The 24,489-nt window shown below is 32.5% G+C and overlaps 4 protein-coding genes across 7 annotated transcripts; 2 read left to right on the forward strand and 2 right to left on the reverse strand.

The window, feature by feature from the left end:
* Window positions 574-3,288, forward strand: LOC109332254 (plant intracellular Ras-group-related LRR protein 4-like). Its single transcript, XM_019567174.1, is given in 4 exon segments — window positions 574-1,512; window positions 2,096-3,012; window positions 3,098-3,179; window positions 3,182-3,288. Coding segments are annotated over 4 exon segments (1,665 nt in total). The 5' UTR covers window positions 574-908; the 3' UTR covers window positions 3,244-3,288.
* On the reverse strand, window positions 9,127-10,013 carry LOC109332632 (RING-H2 finger protein ATL80-like). The gene has a single exon (XM_019567642.1). It carries the CDS (start codon window positions 9,905-9,907, stop codon window positions 9,245-9,247), a length of 663 nt encoding a protein of 220 aa, XP_019423187.1. The 5' UTR covers window positions 9,908-10,013; the 3' UTR covers window positions 9,127-9,244.
* Window positions 12,024-17,478, reverse strand: LOC109332905 (glutamate receptor 3.6-like). Of its 4 annotated transcripts, none has more exons than XM_019568050.1 (7): window positions 17,388-17,478; window positions 16,009-16,292; window positions 14,528-15,879; window positions 14,165-14,442; window positions 13,950-13,981; window positions 13,452-13,858; window positions 12,024-12,725 (listed from the first exon to the last, which is right to left on the reverse strand). In XM_019568050.1, exons 2-7 carry the CDS (start codon window positions 16,274-16,276, stop codon window positions 12,243-12,245), a joined length of 2,820 nt encoding a protein of 939 aa, XP_019423595.1. In that variant the 5' UTR covers window positions 16,277-16,292; window positions 17,388-17,478; the 3' UTR covers window positions 12,024-12,242. The 4 variants fall into 4 exon arrangements, with proteins under 4 accessions (XP_019423595.1, XP_019423594.1, XP_019423593.1 ...); XM_019568049.1 differs by having other exon boundaries at window positions 16,009-16,316; window positions 17,385-17,471; XM_019568048.1 differs by lacking the exon at window positions 17,388-17,478 and adding an exon at window positions 17,150-17,359 and having other exon boundaries at window positions 16,009-16,316.
* Window positions 21,138-22,730, forward strand: LOC109332908 (amino acid transporter ANTL1-like). Its single transcript, XM_019568055.1, has one exon. It carries the CDS (start codon window positions 21,454-21,456, stop codon window positions 22,702-22,704), a length of 1,251 nt encoding a protein of 416 aa, XP_019423600.1. The 5' UTR covers window positions 21,138-21,453; the 3' UTR covers window positions 22,705-22,730.

Genomic DNA, 24,489 nt, shown 5'->3' on the forward strand with positions numbered 1-24,489 from the left:
AAGATCCTTGTTTGCCAATAATAACCAAGGAAACATTGCTACTTGTTTTGAGTCTATGCACAAAATATTGACATATTGGCATATTGATATATTTATATGCTTAATCTGCAAATAGACTAGATGTAATAAACTTTTCAAAAGAGACAATAAAATTTCATTATTTTCTATTTAGTTCACTACTACTCAATTGAGAATCCTTTGCATTCTTAAGCATTTCTCATCCCTTTATTATCCCGAAAATGAACTTGAAAATATGATCCATTTACGAATTGAGTTTTCGAATGAAGTAAAAAATTTCAAAATCATCTTACATTTGTATTTTCATTGCTCGTAAGTCTCCAAATTCTATCACATTTCCTTCAAAATTTAACCCCTAATAATTAAGGGTATGTTTGCAAATTGAACTTTGGAATGAGAAAAATGAAAACATAAGCATTCATTTACCTTTTCTTTCCCTCCAAAACCTAACTCGTAAACACATACCCTAACATCTATTTACAAGTTGAACTCGGAAGAGATGAAAAGAAAAGAGAAGACTTCAAAAATTAGAAAAGTAATAGTTGGATGTGTAAGAAAATAGCACCCTACAGAACATAGCCTTTAATTAACCCTAATCCCTCGATCCTCTTTCCTCACTGTAACAACATCAATTGTAAAATTAGCCAAATAGGGTTCCTTTTTAACCTAACCTAACTATTTCATCTTTTCACCTTTTTCTTCGTTAATTGATTTCGTCTAAGTCATTAACGGTTTCAACTTTCCATTTTCATCACACCCTTTTCCTTCTACAAACTCCAGGAACCAAAATCCAACTTCATAATTTTGTTACCCTGTTTCTTGGAGAGGAAGCAATTGCATTTCCAACGTTAAAGTTTGTATCTTTGTGTTCCTAATTGAATTGTGGATAAATGGGGTTTTCGTATCAATCCGTTGATGAATTAGTGGAAGAGATTATGAGAATTCACAGATCCTTACCGCAGAGGCCGAAAATCGATGAAGTCGAAGCGGCTAAGACTGTGATATTAAACGTTGAGAAGGAAGATAAAGCAAGGCTTGAGTCCATTTCGAAGCAAAATAAAGGTTCGGGTGAAACGGAAAAATTGGTCATGATTTTGCAAGAGATGCAAATGAACATGGTTTACTTGCAGAGCAAGAAACTGAGGAAGGAGGCAGTAGAAATTTTGGATCTCGAAAATGTCCATTGCCTGTTCGACGAATTGATTCAGAGAGCTTCCAATTGTGTTTCCTCAAATTCGATGGCAAATTCAACTTCCACGAGTTTTTCGAAGAACTTAGGGAGTATGGATGAGCCTTCGACTTCAAATTATGTTTCTTCTTCGATGAATTTGTTACAGAAAGAACCTGTGAGAGCTTTGCAATTGTTAGGCAGAGATGATGGTTATGTGAAGAAGGGCAAGTTTACATTCTACCCTGATGGGCGTGGAATTGAAACTAATATCGCATTGGAACCGCAGATAGTGGATTCATCGCTAAAACCAACAACTACTACAGGTATAACCATAGATGTTATTAAAGCATTCAATTTAGTTTATCGGTGTATCCTCCTACCCGATAGGTCGGAGATTAATCTCTTGGGTACAAGCAAGTGCCCAAGCCCCAACCGTGTTTTTTTCACACATACGAGTCTCGGGATCAAACTTAGGACTACATGGTTTGAGACTTTTCTTCTTTATTTTGGCTTGTTTTGGCTGATAATGAAATATAACATCCATATAATTTAGTATATAGTAAAACCGATTGATAGGATCAAGGAAAACGAGTAAAGAATTAGGAGTAAGAATGCACTCAAACTGAATGGAAATATGCAAGGCATGAATTCCTTATACTCTTAGGTGTACATAGTACTGATGCAACGCAGTGTTATTCATAATAGGCAGACTAATTTAGTTGATGGTTACCTCAGAGGGGATGTAGTATGTTTTTTTTGTTAGTGTGAGTTGTTTGGTTTCCAAATAAATCACATGTGTAATGATTCATTTCAAGGTAAATACAGCTTACAATTTTACCAAGATCTTGATCGGATGTTAGTTTGAAGGAGGCAACAGTGACTTTCTAATGGGACTTGTTTTTTCAGGTCAAGATGGTGGTGATAAGTTGAGTTTGATTAAATTGGCCGGCTTAATTGAAGTTTCAACAAAGAAAGGAACCTCTAATCTCATACTGCAGAACAAATTAATGGATCAAGTTGATTGGCTGCCTGATTCAATAGGGAAGTTATCGAGATTGGTCACCCTAGATTTATCTGAGAATAGGATTATGGCACTGCCTTCCACGATCGGAGGACTTTTGTCTTTGACCCGGTTGGATTTGCATTCTAATAGGATCACAGAACTCCCAGATTCTGTTGGAGATCTCCGTAGTCTGGTCTTTCTAAATTTGGGGGGAAACTTGTTATCGTCTTTGCCTGCTTCTTTTAGCAGATTGGTCCATCTTGAGGAGCTTGATTTGAGTTCAAATCAGCTTTCTGTGCTTCCTGAATCCATAGGGTCATTAGTTAACCTTAAAATTTTGAATGTGGAGACAAACAATATAGATGAAATTCCATATTCTATTGGTCATTGTTCTTCCCTTAGAGAGCTTTATGCTGATTATAACCGGCTTAAAGCCCTACCCGAAGCCTTAGGGAAGGTTCAGAGTCTTGAGATCTTGTCTGTGCGCTACAACAACATTAAACAGCTACCTACAACAATGTCATCTCTAACAAACCTGATGGAACTTAATGTAAGTTTCAATGAGCTTGAGTCGGTGCCTGAGAGCTTGTGTTTTGCTACCTCTCTTGTCAAGATGAATATAGGAAACAACTTTTCCGACATGCAGTCCTTACCAAGATCCATTGGGAACCTTGAATTGCTTGAGGAATTAGATATCAGCAATAATCAAATCCATGTCCTTCCTGACTCATTCAGGATGCTCACCCGACTGCGCATCCTACGAGTCGAACAGAATCCTCTTGAAGTCCCACCACGAGATATAGTTGAAAAGGGAGCACAGGTAACTTTCTTTGTTTCATCTAGTTGTCATATTAAAAAACTTTTTGTTTTTCAAATCTCAAGTTTCATATCTTGGTGCATCTCAGGCTGTTGTACAATACATGGCGGAGTTTGTGGAGAAGAGGGATGTTAAATCGCAGCAGTTTAAGCAGAAAAAGAGTTGGGGTCAGATGCGCTTTTTTCGAAGTCTAAAAAAAGAAAGCATGACGGCATTGATTATGTGATAATCTGATCTACTACTTCAAAAAAGTCATTGTTGGCAAGCAACATTCCTCCATGAGTAAGTTGTTTTCTGGTGCATACTCCTGTAAAATTTGAGTCAGGTATCAATCATGAAATACACATATGTTTAATAGTTGTTATTGCCATAAATGCGAGTATCAAGAATTAGCTTTTTGATTCAGGGAGAATTTTTCTGCCAAGTCATTGAAGAATCACAGTCATGTTGTAGAAGTAGCTCGGTCGTAAAATCGAAAGGTATGGCCAAGAGTTTGACTGAAGATTGAAGACTAACTCAAATAGATGGAATGGATTGAAGAGCAAGAGCTCTACAACAATTACCAAAATTGGCATAAGAAAAGGTTTCAAGTTGGTCAACTGTGCTGTTAACCAGTCATATTTTTGAATTCAGATCACAACTTCGAATTCAGTAAGTTATTTGAAGTTGTCGGGAACAAACAATCCATCAAAAGAGCGAAACAACAAATAGACAAGAATAAGAAAATTTGCCAACGAGGTTTGGTCAATTGTATCTATATGTCCTCAGGAACATTTGATCACTCGTATATTACCAGAGACTTCTCAGTTCGGGTTTACGGAATATGTGACAGCAGTAACAGGGAAGATCCTTCTAACCCTTTTGATTATTCATTGTTGGGTGCATCATTTAATGGATATTTGTAGTTTTGGGAAGCAAAAGCTGAATTCATACTGATATTATTATAGCATTATCATTACAAGAACAGAAAGAAGCCTTTATCATTCACCAGTATTCAAGTTTAGTTAGTTTTGGGTAAGTGCTTCATAGGCTATAATTCATGGCCTCTATGTGTTGCATTAACCTTGCAATATTAAAATTGAATAGATTAAAAAGAACAAAAATATAAAATATGAGTGTAATATCTATAAACTATCGGTGTAAATATTTATACACAGTCTATATATTATTCATCATTTATTTGTATTAGCTTTTTAGTATTAAATCTATGCACTGACAGTGTAAATGTATACACAATCGTGCATCATTTATCATTCATTTGAATTACTTTTTAAAAAAGTCAATGATAGTTGAAATGAATGGTAGATGTTGCAGTGACAGTGTAAAGAACTCTTACATTGTCCATGTCCATGTATACATATTTTTCTCTTAGTTTTTTGAAGAGTCAATGATGATAAAATATGAATAATCGATGCTCAAGTTATACACTTCGGTCCATATATTTTTTCTCATAAAATAAGAAGGAAAAAAAAAAAAAAAAAAAAACAAGTATGTAAACTAGTTGTTTCCTTTCTTACTCAGTTACATTTTCTGTCCTAAAATTTGTACTACTTCATATATATTATGAAAAATAAAACAATAATTAAATATATATTAACTTTATATATATATACATATCTTGAGACAGAAGATGTGTTCGAGGAAACTGAATGATGCGTAAAGCTTGACATGTGAGAGGTGAGCATACTAATTTGTTGCACATAATAATATAATTATGAGTGCACTAACTATTATTCATTGGGATTAATTACCAAGTATCAATTCTAAAGTTAATATCTATTTAAAGTTATAAGTGGGATGTGAAAGTTTCATAAGCATATGAATAAAATATCTAATAAAAGCAAGTAAAATATCTTTGGCATTTCATTTTTGGAGAATTAAGTGTAGAAAAATAAGATAAAGAATAAAAGAGAGTTAGGGGTTGACCTTGTCCAATCATGAATCAAGATTTATCATTGAAAATGAATCGTAGTAAATCAATTCCACCAAATATTTTTATAATCTAGAGAAAAAATATATATATATATTGGCAGTGTATGAGTTTCATATATTATTATTGTATTATTTATTATTCATGTTTTATCATCATTGACTCTTCAAAAAATAAATAATACAAATGGATGGTAAATGATATATTAACTATATATATAAATCTCTATATTAATAGTCCATAGATATTACAATCATTATAATTACCCTAATTTTTTATGTCTAATTAACAAGACATCATAATTATTGTCTATAATTGTTTTAGGCAAACCACATCAACCATACAAAACCTAACATACATATATTTATTGGCAATGATTACAAGAGGAAAAAAATTCATTAATTACTAGTCCAACATCAAAACTAATCTTAATTGTGTTCATGTTCAATGCTGAAGAGTCCCATACTATAATATGGTGAAACCAATATTTTGAAAATTTATTTTTTACTAAAATATAATTTATAATTATGACTGTTAAATATATATTTTTAACACATATCACAAGAAATCCAACTCTAAATGAATGGGAGATAAACATTCAAATTGTAAGTAATAAACATTGAATGAACATAATTGAGAGACATAATCATACTCCTAGTGTCCAACATGATCATACACCTTTTGCATATAAAGGCCTAACTTGTGAAGCTCTTAGACCTAACATACAAGTACACCTTTTAGGGGTACCCATATAAACTTAGATAGTCTCTTTGGCCATTCTCCAAATTTCTTAGGTTTATGGATAGGAAAATGATATATTTTCCTACTAAATTATTATATTAATTCTTTTATTCACATAAAAGTGATATATGTTATTATAAGATGATACTTTATTTGTTAATGATTAGTTTACAAATAATATATGTTACTTTCTTCTAAGTAAGATAATTAGTATGAAGATATAATAAGAGGATATAAAATTACTATTTGTGATAATCTTTCTACAATATGAATTTTTCTATATGTTTATTGTGGTAATCTAATCTATACCATATTTCAGTCTATGATGGACCCTATGTTGAACCTTTGATATTTTAACTTTTATAATGCAATTTTATATACCTTTTTGTTAAATTACTTTTACTATATCATGGATAAGTAAAAAAATTATCATTTAGTATTAATGGCTTTAGAGGTAAAGTAGTTGGTGATTGGGAAACAACATTTACTTGCAAAAAATTTGGTAATAAAAATATCTCAATGGATACTTATGCAATTTGATTCATTAACCAATACATTATCATTTACCTATTTATTTGTTTCATATTGGTCTCTAATTATCTATCTATAAACAAAGCTATCATGACACATTTTACACACACATTTATTATGTTGAATTGTTTTACAACATGTGTTTGTTAGCTAGTTAGTTAGGTAGGCAAGTTTGTTACATATTCATGTATTATAAATAAGGTTTTTCATGCTTTGATAAAAAATGATAAATCATCGTAATATTCATTTTACGCTTTCGCAATATTTTTGTAATATTATCGACAAAAAAATATACGAATGTAAGAGTTTTTTACATTATCACTGAATTATTCACTGTTAAATATTTGACCACCTTTAATCCTATTAAATGAATAATATATAATATATTAACAATATATAATTTTTTATATTAACAATATATAGATATTATACTGATATATGTATTTTTATTGTTTTTTCATTCTAGAGCTCATATTGTAGAGTCCTTGTACTTGAGAACTTTAATTCCATTATTATATATGTTACACCGGTCGCATTAGTGGCACGCACGCACCTAGTGTACTTATTATTGTTCTAAACCATGGTAAAAGTGTCTCGCGTCACTTACTTTATATGTCATGAGTTATGATTAGTCAGAAAAATACTTAATAATTAAAATTTTAATTTAAATATATTTTTTAACCAATTACAACTCATAATATATGGAGTAATACAAAAAACTACCGGAAAATATATGTACCCATTTAAGTTAACAAGTTATGATAAGTGAGGTGGTCAAGTCAAGGTTACAAGAAAAGTAGCAAAAATTAGGCAAAGTAGCATTATGTTAATGAGTCCCTAACTCATGTTGGTTGAAAAGTGAAAATAATCATAATTATATAACTATAAAGGTGTGGGAGAAATTGATGTAATATTTAAATATCATATCACTAGGTTTTTCAACAAAAGAGTATGTTATGAAGTTTAAAAAATACATTTTGATATACAGCTATTTTAATTTAAATATATATTATATATGTGTGTGTTTCACTGTAAAAGTATTTTGACATATATGTGCTTAAATATATTTTTTAACTTCATACCATACATTAAACTAAAGAGAAAGTATATTAGCATTGATGGTGTTATTTAAACAATTAAGTTATATATAGCTTAGCTTATTTCAAGAACTTATCTCAATTTTTTTATTTTCAAGAACTAAATTAATATAAACAAAAATTATAATATACAAAAATGTGACTTTACTCTTATTCAATAATGTACTAGAGAATCTAGGAAAATATCATTACTTTTTCGAGTCTCAAGTTTCAACTTTGGTGATGAGTTGTTCACACTAATGTTTGACATTAGAGGAAGATAACCTAGGAAGATAAGTAGTGGGTGGGACCCAACAACTCATATCTTTATATACTAAAATCAAACTATAGAAGATGCCATCAATTATCACCTTTTTATTATAGGAATAAATGTGTGGAACTCTTATAGTCCTTCCATTTACAAAGTCCGTCGAGAGAGTTAGTTCCACGTATCTATGGATGTTTCCGACTAATAGGATTGCCTCCAGTGTAAAGATATACGTGAGAAACCAAAAAAAATTCAAAAGATTTTGAATATGGTAATAAGAACTATGATAGATTCACAATAGGACCATCACCAATTCACTTTATACCCAACAAGCATCTCTAACTTTATTATTCATTTTCATAGCCATAAAATAAATATATGCACCACCCTTAATTATAGAAAAAAAATATGTATTCATCCATAACATAAGAGTTTTATACATAGTCAATGTATTATCAACTATTTTTTGGTACTATGGTAGCGACTCATGGATAAAGCGACTATTTATCCCTGATGTCATACGTTCGAGTCACAAAAAACTCCCATTTGTGGAGAATAAAATCTTGCAGTGGACATTTAAGTTTATAGGATGACACGCTCAATATATTTATAGGCTGGAAAGTCGCATGTCAGGGCTAATGTATTATATTGAACATTTTGACTTTATGATCACTAAACAATAATGTTATCGGTGCCTTATCTTCCCTATGAACCTTTATTTGAATTTGTTATGGTCCATCCTTTTTTGGGTTTAATGTAGAGTCCTAGGATCCACACGTAGTGGAAATCAAAGGTTGCTTTGCTTGGTAGTCTAATAGTGATGATTAGTACTGATCCAGCACTACAAAAAAATACACACTTTGGATTCTCATTGACTAAAATGGATAATTAATAAGGTCATTCTCATTCAATGAGTGCATATAAAAGGGTCAATTTGTTAAAGGTGTAGAAAAATAATAAGAGGATTTCCATCAACTCATTCTTAATAAAATATGGATATTTTTCTATCATTTATTATTTTGAGATTTTATTTATTCAGAATACTCAGTACACAAAAAAATGTTTTTGTGCTTATTCTTATTAGAAAATATAGATTTTAAAGGCAGAAGGGAAGAGAGAGAGAAATCGTAGACTTAAATAAAAATAAAAATGATGTTTGTTGTTACATATAACACATTTTTTATTGATAAATGCAAATTTGTGCTTGGTTGTTTAGGTCTAACATAATACAAAGGCATAGTTTTCCATCTCTTCATTGTTTATAGGCCAAATAGATGAAACACTAATCTATTTAGATGAAATTTCTGTAAGAGAAAAAGATAATATAAATTTTATATAGTATTAATATATGATTAATATTTATATTTAATTATTATTAACTTTTAAAAAATATAATTCAAATGAATGATATGAGTGTGTGTAATTTTCACACTAACAATATATAGATGTTATATATTTTCTTTAATGTGTATAATATAACATCTCTTTGTCTAAGATTCTTGAAAGGTAAATATTCAATTAAAAATCTATTTTAATGATAATTTATTTTTTCTTTTGCCTTCTTTTAAAATCATGTTCTTTCTTTTGAAGTTGATTTAAAACCTCAATAATAATTACATGGAAAAAGTGTCATAGTTAATAATAAAAAAACTACACCTATAAATAAAACACAAAATACTAGGTATATTTTCATGCCAAGAAACCATTATTAACACTGTGACTATGATGATGACTCAGCACCTTACCAAAAGCATCACAATTATCATTAGCAACGGAACTATTATTGTCGCAATCTACGGATTTCAACTCTGTTTCGTGACTAACATCAATAGCGACGGTTCCGGCAGAAACTGCCGGAAAATGACCACATTTCCGGCACCTCGCCGGAGCAAGGAGATCACGGCATGAAGGGCAAGAAGAGTGTGACCCAAGCCAAGGGTCGATGCACGCCACGTGGAACCCGTGGCCGCAGTGCGGAAGTACCCGTACCTCGTCGCCGGCGGAAAACTCCGATAAGCAAATCGCGCACTCCGATATTGCTACCCACTTGTTCCTTTTGTCGCCGCCGGCGTCGCTTTCGAGATAGGTGAACTTGGGAAGTGAATTGAGAACCTTCTTCTTGAGGCCTTTGTTTGCGAGCGCCGGTGCCGGAGAGTTTGCTGTAGCGCCGGTGCCGGAGCCACGGCGTAGCCAGGCGCAGCGAGCGACGGCAATTAGGCCAACTACGCAGACGAGGGCGCAAAGCAGGGCCGCTAGGATCACGACATAATCTGATTCCGCCGACACTGTCTCCGGCGGCGGCGACGCCGTGGTGCTGTTAATTGAATGGAGGATTCTAAGTGTGCGAGTCATATAGAATGGAAGAAAGTGGTGTGATAATATTTGAGAGAGAGAGTGTGTTGTGGGTTTGGAAAGTTAAATAATTGTGTATGTACTTATAGTTGAGGAGGAGAACAAAAATCACAAATCGTAGATATGATCGGTTACATGGATCGAATAATACCAATGAAATAAATATAAATCGAATGTTTATCTACAAAACATTAGTTTTTGAATGTTGTAGTAGGTTAACTTACTCTTAAAAGATATTAATTGGTTTGCAAGTTTTTTTGAATTTATTTTAAATAGCACCATATGCAAGATTTTCACATACTTAACCATTTTGAAAAATATGTAAAAATAGTATAAAAACTGTTATTAATAATTTGATTTGAAAAAAACTATCATTACATGTGGAAGTTGAATGGTTCATTTCTTGGAATCATTTCATTCATAATATTAAACTAGCATTATTTATTATAAATAAGATTTATTTTATTTTTATGAGTAATATTTATTGGGAGACAATTATACACTTTAAAATGAATTAATTCTTCATACATTCTTGTTACTAATGATAGTTTTTTGAAAGTTTTAAAATATTTATAATTGAAGCAATTAGGCTAATTGGGTGACAAATGAGTAAGTATAAATTTGTCTTCCTTAACTCTTATTACTTTATATTTAAATCACCTTTTTAAAATAAAAATCACTTTTAAAAGTTATTTAAAAAAAAATTAATTTTTTTATTTAAAAGTAATTTTTGAACGTTTAAAAAATTAATTTTGTTGCAAAATTCTACTAACAATGTTTAAGGTTCTATATATATTGTTTTTAACATACATACTTAAGAACATACTTTTATTATTAATTATATTCACATGTCCTATAATTCATATCAATTTAATTTGAAAAAGTTTTTTTAAGTTTTAAAAACTTATTTTTGTAGTATTATATAAACATGTGACGTTTAAGATTCTACGTGTAAATTTATAACAAATAGTTATTTATTTTACATACTTAATAACACATTAATTACATTTACGTATCCTATAATTAATCTCAATTTAATAAAAAATTTAAAGTGAGAGTGAGAAACAATACAAAAAGTGAGAATTGACATATATGAAATTGAAAAAGCAAATTATGTCATTTTTTATGTTTGTTTTTTTGATCGATTCGATATCTATCTAAATGTATAATTCATGAATATTCATTGGATATAATGTATGAATTCAAATTCATTTATGACTAAAGTTATTTATTAGATTATATCCATTTAAATTAATTAGTTTCAGATAGATTTATAAAATATGAATGATAGATAATTTTATCACCTCTACCTTTTAATGTTTTTGTCACAACAAAAAACACTAACATGATTTTGCATGATTATAATACTTTTGACATGATCATTTCTGTTGTTGTTTAGTCATGTTACTTGAACATGTCATTATGTCCACAAAATTTTGAAAAGAATCTCATAAAAAGACTAAGTAAAAGACAAATACGTACAATTGCTAAGTATATCATCAATTTTTTTTATGTTACTCACATGTATTCTCACATTAGACACAATATTTTCGAGTCGGAGACATCCATAAGTATGTGGAACTAACTCTCTCAACGTATATTTTTTTCATCTATAAAACTCGAACCCAAGACTTTACTTAAAAGTAATCAAACATAATGAATATCTCTTAAACATAACAGTAAAAGACAAATAAAATAGTACAAATGGTAAAAGGTATTAAATTGTACAGGTTACTATAACATCGATCATATCATAGAAATGACAACTACCATTATCTAATGTGATGTCATGCTACACAGCCCAAGAGATGGAAATGAAGAGGGTAAGTTTAACGGTAAGGTCGATTTTTAACTGACTATAAGGAGTTTAAATCCTAGAAAAAATTTCTTCACTTACAAGAGTAAAACTGCTACATTTACTATCCTCAGACCTTATTAAGTGTGAGTCTCGCATCGAGCCACTATTTTTGTTGGTGCAGGAGAAGGAGTCGTTGCACAACGTTAGCTACAAACAATCAAATAAAGTGTATAGAATAACTAAAACAAAAGAAGACAAGACAATTTGTTAACGAGTTCGACCAATTGTACCTATGTCTCCTAGAACACGAACAATTGGTTGTCATTTTGTTGTTGTCTATTCATCTGATTTTGTTTACAACAATTTGAAAGCAACTTGTTCCCCACACTTTTACATTACACTCAGATTGAAATTGAAATATCCTAGAAATATATACATGCAACTAACAAAATAAGATGTAGTAGAAACACAAAAGTTGCAATAGGGAATGAAGAATCATGTTGAAGTATTTGAGCATAAGTACAATGAAACAGTTAGTTATACTTCATTAGTAGAATCAATTCTGTTCAAAGATGATTGATAATATTCTGTATTGCTGATGGAAGATCCAACCTCACTTGTGCTTCTGTATGATATCCTCTCCATTTGCCTTCGCTTAGAGCGCCGCTTAACTATCTCTTCTTTTTCGTCTGCGAACGAAAGGAAAGTCCGGAAATGTGAAGATCGGGAGGAGCCTTGGACGGAAGAAGGCTCCGGTTCCATTGGGCAGTGCTTAGTGTACTGGTTTAAGGTCTGAATAAGGTATATGAAGAGAGCAAGTAAACATGCTATTCCACATAATAGATAGAGGCCCCAGAAGCTTTTAAGATTGAGTCTATCAACTTCAAACTTTTCACCTTGTGATAGACAAGCTCTGTTCAAAAGCCATTTGTCATGGATCCTTTGTAAATCTCCATTCTCTGCCAACTCTAAAATGGCCGTCGACAAATCAACCGCTAATGGCGAGTCTCGTGGAAAGGCCTGAAGAAAAAACAAAGCATTTCTGTTGGTCTTAGGGATGGCAATGAAAACCAAACCCGTAGGTACCCGCCCGAACCCGAAATTAACGGGAAAAATCCGATGTAATTGGGTTCAGGTTCGGGTTTTACCCGAGTTTAATTTTCAGGTTCGGGTTTTACCCGAGTTTAATTTTCGGGTTCGGGTTTGGTAGAGCAAAGACCCGAACCCGCCCCGACGTAATTAATTCAATTTAAAATTGAAATTTCTATCATGTGTCAATTGTTTTTTATTTGTAACTTTACTTCACATACTATTGGATCTTCAAACATAAAAGAAATGAAATAATATAAGAGAAAATTGAAATGTTAGAGAAAAATGAAACGAAAATGATATCATATTTTCCTTTTACCATATATAATTTTCGGATTTTTTTCAGATTCGAGGATGATATCTTTATTTTCAACACGGTTGAGTTCAGGTTCAGGTTTTGAATTTTGGGTTCGGGTTTGGGTATGTGCAAACCCGCCCCCGACCCGCCCCGTTGCCATTCCTAGTTGGTGTAGCGGTGTAAGACATGACTAGATCCCAGAAAGACCAAAAAGGTCAAGGGTTTTATTCGTGTGAGCGACATTTGTTGGGAGAACAATCACACACCCGAAAGGGATTAGGTGAGGGATACCCTTAGTAGTATCTAAAAAAGACGGTGTACTAAAAGAAAACTAGGAGCATTAGTAAGCAGATACTTACAAATCCCCAACCATTTCTTGTGAACTCTTGGCCTACAACAGTAAAACCACACTGGCTTGAAAGGAAAAGCTCTATGTAAGCACGTTCATCAACATATGCCGCAATGCCACCCTTACGAGGACCTTTTTCTAGTGCTTTCGTAGATTCATCTGGTGTCTTTAGAGGAACAAGTCTGGATTCATCGATACCGATTTCTCCGATTAAATAGTTTCGAGTAAAAGAACCCTGCAAGTAGCCAATAGGCTCTTTGCTATTTATTAAACTTTCGATGCCTTTAATGGGTGAAGAAAGTTGTTGCACTGTAAGGATTGAAGTCAAGCTTGCCGTGTAACTTGAGTTAATTATAAGAACTACGAATAACCATATAAGTAGCACAAAGCGACCGAGAGTGCTCACGGTATTTTCCCCTACATGTTACAGAAAAGAGCAAGTTGATTCAGTCAGAGTAACTATCACTTAAACCATAGGCGTCGCAAAACATAAAAAAATTTCACTTACTGTGGGCAAAGAACATAGTTGAAAAGCTAAACCTGTAAAATATAAAACACAAATTGAAGTTACAACTTACGAACATATCCAGAACTGTAAGTAAATCTAGCCGGAAAGCGTAATATTGATATAATCATTATATGCATCTGCAAAATAGGTCGGGTTCCAAAACGGGCTCAATGAGGTTAACACAAAGGGAAGAGAAAGGGACCAGATTTTCATACCACAATGTTGTTACTATTTGTTTTCTGGGGGGTCCCCTAAAATCATCATTGAGCCTATGCTCTAAAATCCAAACAACGGCTCCCACTACTAAGAAAAAGATAGCGGTGATAGTCCACAGCATTGGTGTAAATGGTGTAAAAAATGCCCAAGCATTGGATTCTGTCGTCTTAACCGCTGCAACTACCACTAGACCAGACTCGATATATGGTTGAGTAAAATCCACCATCTTTGTTCTTTCTGTAGTAATTGTAATGTCACCTACTGCTGCATCAAAGACCTGTATGGTAAGAAGAAAACGGGTATCAAGACTGCGCCGTAAAACATCGAGATTCTGTAAAAAAATTATTAGAATTGATACTCACACCCGAGGTGATTAGACGGACAAGCTCAGTGTTACTAGGATTTCTCTGACCATCCCCATACGGGATAAATTTGTAGGGGACAGCATAGGGCAACAAATTTATTGCAGAAAGAAAGACATCGATGCAGAATCCCTTGAACATGTCAGTGTCTTGTACTTGCGAGACAAATTGACGGTAACTAACCCTTGTTGGTACTCCAATTTTTAACAGCCTTCCATTATTTGGGAAAACCCAACCACGAGGCTTTTCGACTGTTTCTCCTGGCCAAATTACAGTGAGTAGCTTCTGGCTTACACCGGAACGACTAGGTGGTTTTGAATAAAGTGTTTCTGGAGGAACGATTGATAATCCAGAGTAATTAGACCAATAACCAACCCTCCGAGTCCCTGTTCCAATCACATTGATGATTTCGTATGCTGGATTAACAAGGTTTCCATCGGTTGTATACTTGAATGGACCTGATACACCAGTCATGTTAACCTCATAAATACTTTCACACAACAATTTTCCTTCGTTAAAGATTTTCACAGCATTGAGATGCATGTTGTCTCCACGTAGTTGAGATAACTTCGAATCAAATGAAAATGTTATTTGGTTCCCTTGTTTGAAAAATGTATCGAGTGCACGAGCAAGCACATAAACAGTATCATATGCAAAGATACCATAAGTACTAAGCCCGAGGGAACCATTAGCAGTCTTTCCACTGATCAAATTTTGCCACCTAGAAGTAAATAATCTTTTGTGCTTTGAATCTGGTATGTACATACGTAGCGTAATAACTCCTTGAATTTCATCCATTACATCCGAAGAGAGAGGACTATCGATGTCGAGCCGAGTAGACAGAAAATTGGTGGCTATCCAGACATACCCATTTTCCATCATTCCAAGAGACTTTGCGACACTAAACACTTTTGGTCCCCAAGCAGTACTTGTATGAAGAACAATAACGCGTGATTCCGCCAGAGCCACCTGAACAAGCACGTCTGTAATCTCCTCTCTGGTTGCCTCAGGATTCATAGGTGCTTTAAATGAGATCTTGCAACGTCTCTCGGCAAGCTTATCCCCTAATGCACCCATTCCATTCCTTCCATGGTCGTCATCACCATAGACTGCAATAACTTCTCTCCACCCGTAGAATTTAACAAGGTCTGCTATTGCAGTCATTTGATAAATATCACTAAAAGCGGTTCTTATAAAGAACGGGAATTGAAGTGAAGAAAGGGTAGGGTCAGTGGCTGAAAATGATAGAAGAGGAACTTGAAGCTCGTTCGCAATATGTGATATTACATGGGCAGTTGTAGATGTTTGAGGGCCGATTATGGCCACGGTGTGTGTCGCCATGAGCTGCAAGGCTGTTACACATTGGTAAATTATTTAAAACTAATTATAATACGTCAGATTTGGAGTAACATTGTCGAACTGAAAGCGGTGATCTTTTAAGTTCGACACACTAAAAAAGGGGGATATCATGAAGGACATACCCTCGGCAATGCTCAAAAAACCTCTGTATTTGGAATCTTCTTGTAGTGAGAGCTTCAGCTTAGTTTTACTAAGAATAGATGGATCAGAATTTATATCTTCAACCGCAGCTTCTATAGCAATCTTGACAATTCTACCAACACTAGTATTGAAAGAGTATAGAACCCCGATATTTACAGAATCGGGTATCGTGAAATTATCCATACCAATTCCAGTTGAAGAGAACACATTGGTGAGAACCATCAAAACCACTAGCCAAACTCTACGCATTTTTTTGGAATTGCCTATTGAAAAGTCAGTAATTATCACCCTGCTTATCAAACAAGTAAAGCAACATCATCAAATAAATAAAATATATCAACAAATATTAAGAAAGTATGAAGTTAAACACACATCAAAGAAACACATCTTTTTGTTGAGGCTTAAAAACAATGATTCTACAAGTGATTTTTTGAGAAGCTAATAACTACAAAAAAAACAACAACAACCCAACCTTACTCCCACTAGGTGGGGTCGACTGCATGGTCAAATGATGTCAGGACACTCCATCGTAGATCATGTTCATTGACAAAATATTGATCTCTAAATCATTCATAATCCTTTCGCCTATGGTTTTTCTTGGTCTCCATCTAGTTCTAAAATTGGATTAACCTCGATTTAATCTACTCTCCTTGCTGCATCTTCTACCAGTCTCCTCGACAAATGCTCAAACTACCTAAGGTGAGATCCTATCATCTTTTCTACAATAGGTGCTACACCAATAAGAAGCTGATAACTAAAGCATTGCTAAAAAAACTGCACTTCCACTTATTTGTAAAAATCCAACCAAATCATTCATGCTCAAACCATTTAGTCAACTCTCCTTACTGAAGCTTCTTTCGATCTCATCGACACATGCTCAAACCACCTAAGGTGAGATTCTACCATCTTTTCTACGATACGGGCTACACCATTCAGAAGCTGATAACTAAAGCTTTGCTAAAAAAACTGCACTTCTACTTATTTGTAAAAATCCAACCAAACATATTTTGAAAGTGTCAAAAGTGAAACACAAGAAGCATAAAAGCCTTAGAGACAAAACAAAGAGTGTGTGCATAGCACACAAACTCAAGCATTAAAGTAACATGTCAAGTCACAACATACACAAAGCATATCTCAAACACATAAGCAATATTTGAAAGGGGGAATAATAATAATAATAATAGCATGTAAAACAAGACTTCATTCAACAAGATGAATGTACTTGAAGTTGAGTTCACAAGTTAGGAACTGAGAACTATACTTTAGCTGCAAAATGGTGCAAAAAGCTTGAATTTTTTGTTCAATTTGAGAATAAAGTTATAAACTTTACATGCACCCAGAAATAAAAAAACATCACCTTTTAAGTGGAGGCCATGAGTTTCAGTTTAAGGAAGGTAAATGAAATGGAAAACCTTGGCACCAAAGAAACAAAAGGAAAGGAAAGAATAGATCTTAAAAGAAAATGTGAATGATATGTTATTAATTTATTATAGCTAAGAATAAATAAAGCCATAATAATTAAGAGGAATGGTATCCACTATCCACTAGGATATATAATATTTGTTGCTTTTGACTATAAAAGGTCCCACACAAAGTAACCCTTGACATCGATGAACGGGTACACGTCTGTTATCTCACTCTTTCTTTTGTATTACTCGATGTCGATGTGATATAATTGGTCAACGAATGGTACATAGAGTAGTACAAAAAGTGGGACAGCAGATATGTTCATGTATGAGAATATCAAAATTCAGATGATTGCAGTCACTATATACAGAAGAACAGAGGATGTGAACCTGTGGCTATGGGTTTATGGCCTTCACCCACTGTGGATGTGGGTAGTGAATGACTATGTAATATAAATAAGTGTGAATAGCATTACCTAAAACATAAATATATTCACCTTTTAACTTTCTTTCTTTTTGTATCATATTCTAAGAGTGATATTTGTTGGATGAGATAATCATACACGTTGAAATAAATTAATTTCTTAATTATAAAGCAGTGTTATTAATACATCATCAAACCAGTTAGAATACTGATATAGCGGTTCAACTGATGATTCGTTAATTAAATCACATACCAGCGAAATTAGATATACATATATAATGTATTAACATTAATGTTGAAAAATCAATAAAAAAATTTAATTTATTAAAAAATTAATTTTAAATAAAAATCGGCTAGTATGACCAGTTTTAGCCAATTTTGACCAATATAATTGCATGATCGGTATAATTATTATACTGTACTAATATTAGGACTGAATTACCAATTGAATCGGCCAGTACGAAACGATTTTTACAACACTGTTATGAATGATTTTGATAGTACTAAGAAAAGATATCATGAAGTAAAGTAATAAGATGATGATATAGTTTGGTTTCCCACATGTATAATCGCACTCGATGTAATCTTATCCGAGTCAGGGAATATTCACAGGTATGTGGAGCTAACTTTCTTAGCAGATACGTTTTCATCCACAAGACTCAAACCCGAAACATTGCTTAAAGGGAATCAAACATATACTACTTGAACTAACGTTCTTTCGTACTTTAGTACATAATTGGTACATTGTAGGAGTTTGTTAGATTGAAAATTAAGTTATCTCAATATATTTAAATTAATATATAATTTATTTGTTACATTCATAAACTTTTAACTTCTAAGGGTGTGATATGTTACATATAAAAGGCATTAAAATTATAATATTGGAGAAATATGTGATTAAGCGATTCTATTTTTTAACGTTTTAATTTGTATAACCTAATGGAAGAAATTAAAAATAGATCGGAATATTTATGCACAAACAGTGTAAAAGTTTATATACACTTAATACATTATTTATTTATATTACTTTTATTTAAAAGTCAATAATAATTAAAATAACAGATGATATATTGATAATATAAAAAATCATCACAATAATATATATTTTTTTCTCTCTTAAAAATATGTTAGTACAAATAACCAAAAAAAAAAAATATGTCGGTTCAATACTTATTGTAGACAATGTTTTCATTATAAGTGAAATATCAATCTAGGATTAGTGTAATTATTTATACACAATTTTTATGTCATTCATCATTTATATATATAATTTTATTTAAAAGTAAACAATAATTAAAAATAAATGATAATTTAAAATAAATAGTAGATAATTGACAAAATAAAATATTGTTATCGCATATATATATATTCTCTTTTATTATAGTTACACATTTGTCGAAAATGTCATGTCCATAACAAAATAAAGGTGTTCACCTTTATTGGCATTGTTTTGGTCTATAAAAAGGTACTTGTAGGTTATAACCATTTGGGGTTAAAGCTATTATTGGCATAAGTTGTTAGTACTATTTTGTAAGGTATCCAATTTTTAACATGTAAAACCATCTTTGTATTATTACTACCTTTTTCTACATCATCATCTACTTTTTATCTTCTTTACATTTCTACTTTTGTTTTATATATATTTTTATTATTTTAGATTGATTATCGACTCTGTTAAAATAATAGGTCAATGAGTCATCGATCAAATGAGTGGATCAATAGTTAAATTAGTTCACTTAGTTCATAATAAAAAAATATAATAAATTAATAATATAACAATATTCAATCAATATAAAATTTTATCATTACAAAAATATCTAATTAAATTATTAAGCAATAACAATGAAGATTTTATAATAATAAAATGTCATAAATAAATTGAAAACATTATTAGAAAACATATGTTTTATGCTTTAATCAAAACGAAGGTATACAAATAAGTTTTAAACTTAATTAAACAAAAAAAATTGTTCTAACATAAGCTAACTAATACAACTATATTTACATTGACGAGAAGCAATGGTACAAATGAGTTAAATGAATGATATTGTTTTACTCTCAAAATGATATTCTTTTAGCATTTTTTTAAAACTAACCAAGTCAAACTAGTCTAATCGATCGAGTCACTGATTTTATGATCAAACTAACCAAGTCAAACCAATTTATACCAGTTTTGGTGTTTAACTAGTTAGAAGAGTATCTTGGACCGATCAAGTACCCAATTCACGATCAGTCCAGTTAATTCGGTTAGTCCAGGTTTAATAAGTATGCTTTTACATCATCAAATATTTTATTCTTCTCTTTATATCTTTCTCATCCCTATACTTCCTAAACCTCATGGCTATGAAAGTACCATTTTTCTTTCACAAATAGTATGGGTAAAATAATATGACTCAATGTTAGGGCTTATTGTGATGTATAATATATACACAACAATGAAGTATATTAAAAAATGAGTGTGTATCACTCTTTTATTATTCACAAATATTGATAAAAAAACTTATGGTCCGAAAATAACAATGATTAGACCCTTAGCAACATATGTGTCACAATGAAATCATCAAACCCCAAATTAGTAAAAAACAGATTTTTGGGAGTAGTATTGGGGGACAAATACGAACCTAAAAGTGATTAATTCTTTATCTATATGATGAAAATATTCTTAGTTATACCAAAAAAATTGGATTTCCATGACCTAATTGAAAATAAAATGCAAAATGATTTGGACAAAAAAAGAAGATGGAAACTAAGTATCATGCTACTTTAAAAGGATATTGAATTCACCAAGATAAGTAAACTAATTCTTTTATATTATTCTATTTAAGTTCACATAAATTAATAATAATTACATTTTAATGAACTTTAATAAGAGTTTTATTTAGGTAATATTTTTAATATTGCTTAATAGTCCTAATGTATATATAGAATGAGACTCTTCTCCAGTAATGGAGAGGTAAGTGATGTCAAAAAAAAAATGTGATATGATTTTACACTTATACGTTTATTTATTATGATAAGACAAATTTACCCTTCAAACTAAAGGGGAAAATTGCATTTGCCTCTCTATGGAGAGGAACCTGACCCGTATATATATATATATATATATATATATATGTGTGTGTGTGTGCAAATTTTGCAATAGAAGAAGTTTGAAGAATTGCATATAATTTCCATTTTTAGGCAATACAACTCAACATGCAACCTTCCTCAATGATGCATTACTATATCTATAATTATATATTAGCTTTTTCCAAAACCTTAGCACAAAGTTACACCACATAACCCTCTTTCTTCCAACATCATCATCTCATAATATCTCTTTCCCTCTCTTCCATTCCATTCCTTGTTACTGCTTCTAGCTTCTGCACATTACAACCCCATCAATCTCTATTCTCAACCATTTGCATAAGAAGCACCACAACATATAGGGTAGGTCACGTTTCTAAGGGTAACTATACCAATAAATATTATTATTATTGAGGGTGGAGTTAGGTTATTTATTATATATAAGGGTGAACAAAGAGATATAAAAGTATCATTATTGAGAAGGTTACCTCATAAACAAAGATAGCTTGGTCCTTAAGATTCATTTTGCAATGGAGTTTCACGTGCATGCAACTTCCTCTTCTCATGAAAAGACCCCTCTTTTGAACAAGGCACTACCTCTTTCTTCAAAGTTCAAGACCTTTGCCAACATTTTCATATCCATTGTTGGTGCTGGTGTTCTTGGCCTTCCATATACTTTCAAGAGAACAGGTTGGGTCATGGGGCTCCTCATGCTCTTCACTGTTGCATTCCTTACTTATTACTGCATGATGCTCCTTGTCAAAACTCGCCGAAAGATCGAAGAATCCTTCAATGGCTTCTCCAAGATACACTCTTTTGGTGATTTGGGTTTTGCCATATATGGCAATATTGGTAAGTTATGTGTTGATGCCATGATAGTGCTTTCTCAAAGTGGTTTCTGTGTCAGCTACCTTATTTTCATAACTACCACCTTGGCATATCTTGTTAGTGATATAGGTTCAATATCAATATTGGGTTTGACACCAAAGGTCTTGTTTCTTTGGGGTTGCTTACCTTTCCAACTTGGCTTGAATGCAATTCCAACACTGACCCATTTGGCTCCTTTGAGCATATTTGCTGATGTAGTTGATATTACAGCTAAGGGTGTTGTGATGGTGGAGGATGTGCTTGCATTTATGAAGAATAAACCTTCTTTGGAAACTTTTAGGGGTTTCTCATCATTCTTCTATGGTTTAGGTGTAGCTGTATATGCATTTGAAGGAGTTGGAATGATTTTGCCTTTGGAATCAGAAGCTAAGGATAAGGATAAATTTGGTGGAGTTTTAGGTATAGGAATGTTGTTGATTTCACTTTTATATGGAGCATTTGGTGCATTAGGGTACTTTGCTTTTGGTGAGGAAACTCAAGGGATTATCACTACCAACTTTGGACAAGGACTTACAAGTATTTTGGTGCAGCTTGGTCTTTGCATAAACCTATTCTTCACTTTTCCATTGATGATGAATCCTGTTTATGAGGTTATTGAGAGAAGGTTCTTTGAGTTTAGGTACTGCTTGTGGATGAGATGGTTGATGGTGTTAGGGGTAAGTTTGATGGCACTTTTTGTGCCAAATTTTGCAGATTTTGTGTCACTGGTTGGAAGTAGCATTTGTGTTGTTCTTAGCTTTGTATTGCCAGCTTTGTTTCACTATATAGTGTTCAAGGATGAGTTGGGTTGGAAATGTATGGTTAGGGATGGGGCAATTGTGGTTTTTGGGCTTATTCTCACAGTTACAGGAACATGGTCTTCCCTAAGGGAGATTATTGCCCCCAAAGTGTGACTGGGAATAGATATTTGAATCAGAATCCTTTCAGGTAATAGGAAGAGATATTTGAATCATAATCCTTTTAGATACTGGGAAGAGATATTTGAATCAGAATCCTTTCAGGTACTGGGAAAGTGTGTTATTTTTTATTCTCGCTTTTACGGATAGAAATGTTATATCATTATATTTAAGGGTATGTAATATTGTTTTTTTTCATATTTACTTTTGATGTATTTCCTTCTCCAGCAATACTGAAGATAATTGTCACCGCAAATCCTTATACTTGGCTTGTCCGTTAGTTGGTATTGTTATAAATTCTTGTGTTTGATGAAATTGATGATAATGATAATTGATCACAATAAGCTAATTTATTCTCTTATGTTGCAATTAATGTTTTAAATTTAAATCTTTTTGTGATTAAAAAATATTTTTAGTTTGATGGGACTTGATGCAATCAAGTTCATCCCAAACTTGGCCACATGAGGTTAAGTTATGACCCAAAATAGTCATATTATCATAATTCGGTGTCACACCATAATTACAGTATGATATAGTTACGAATTTCACCACACTTGTTAATGTATAGTCCACAATTTACAACAAATAGTTTCAACTAATCATTTGTAACAATAAGAGCTATACTTTCTTAGAATTGAAGATAAAAAGTGTCATAAAAAGAAAATACAAAACCTGCCTGAATTTTTATGCTTGAGAAATATTCTATTTACTTACTCCCTTTGCTTGAATCTTTATTTTTTTTTTATTAATTTGCATTTAACAATCTATATTGTGCACTTACAATAATGCCCTTTTGTCCAGTTTGACATTTTTAGATCTAGGGGCTGCTTTGGCTCTTGTCATACTCAATACTCACTCATGAAATTCAACCAACCAATCCATAGCTCATACATTTGAGACCAAATTAATGTATAAATATAGACTTGTAAACTTAAACTTCAACTCTTAACCTTTTGGGAGTTAAGATTTACTTGAACTCTTAAGGGTCTGTTTGCGAATTATTGAAGAGAATGAAAAAGGAAAGTTTGAGAATCATAAAATATACTCAAGATGGCTTTAAAGCATTCTTCTTCTCTTCATTCCTCTCCAAAACTCAATTCGTAACATCGGATTACCAAATTTAAGAGTTAAACATAAGGATCTAAGAATAAAGGGAGTCACAATCTCTACATGCAACTATATAATACGGTTTTGTTGAGTCATTTCCAGCGATTATGTTAATGGTAACAGACATAAAATTTGGAATATTTTTATAGATTTTTCCCAACTAAAAATGACTCTCGTACCCGTTATCTTATTCCTTCTCAGCATTCACCCACCCAAACCCATCGAACCACCCTACCAACACCGTTATCGCTACCAACTTTTGCTCCCACTAGCAATCGACCATCACCACCAACCATTTCCAACGCAATCTCCCTCGCTGTCTCGATTTCTCAATTTCTTCTCTCACACATAAGGTACAGGAGAGACAGACATTGATTCAAGTACATTAGCTAGGGGCAAACAAGGTGTCTCGTGGTGGAGTTCCTGAGATGAGGAAAGGGCATGAGGTGGCGAGACCTGCGGGATTGAGAGAGAAATCATGAGGGGAGAAATCGAGAAAAGGAGAAGACAATAGTTTGTAATGGTGGCTGTGACAGCGATTTACACGATGGTGGGGTTGGGGCATGACGAGAGTGGAGGTGGTCTAGTGCATCTTTGGTCACCAATGTAATTTGTTGCAAGATTACCCAAGCCTTTGCTCAGTAAAGGATAAAGAGAGAATGGAAATATAATTTG

Source organism: Lupinus angustifolius, chromosome LG18, assembly GCF_001865875.1.
Source record: "Lupinus angustifolius cultivar Tanjil chromosome LG18, LupAngTanjil_v1.0, whole genome shotgun sequence".
NCBI classification, from domain to species: domain Eukaryota; kingdom Viridiplantae; phylum Streptophyta; class Magnoliopsida; order Fabales; family Fabaceae; genus Lupinus; species Lupinus angustifolius.

Bases quoted from the DNA above. Each gene is read 5' to 3' on its own strand.
- LOC109332632 (XM_019567642.1), bottom strand. From the start codon at position 9,907: ATGACTCGCACACTTAGAATCCTCCATTCAATTAACAGCACCACGGCG.
- LOC109332905 (XM_019568048.1), bottom strand. From the start codon at position 17,214: ATGCTATTATTATTATTATTATTCCCCCTTTCAAATATTGCTTATGTG. The intron at 15,880-16,008 runs GTATGTCCTTCA...AATGTGTAACAG, and splicing joins TTTTTTGAGCATTGCCGAGG to CCTTGCAGCTCATGGCGACA. The intron at 13,982-14,164 runs GTATGAAAATCT...TATATTTTACAG, and splicing joins CAAATAGTAACAACATTGTG to GTTTAGCTTTTCAACTATGT.
- LOC109332908 (XM_019568055.1), top strand. From the start codon at position 21,454: ATGGAGTTTCACGTGCATGCAACTTCCTCTTCTCATGAAAAGACCCCT.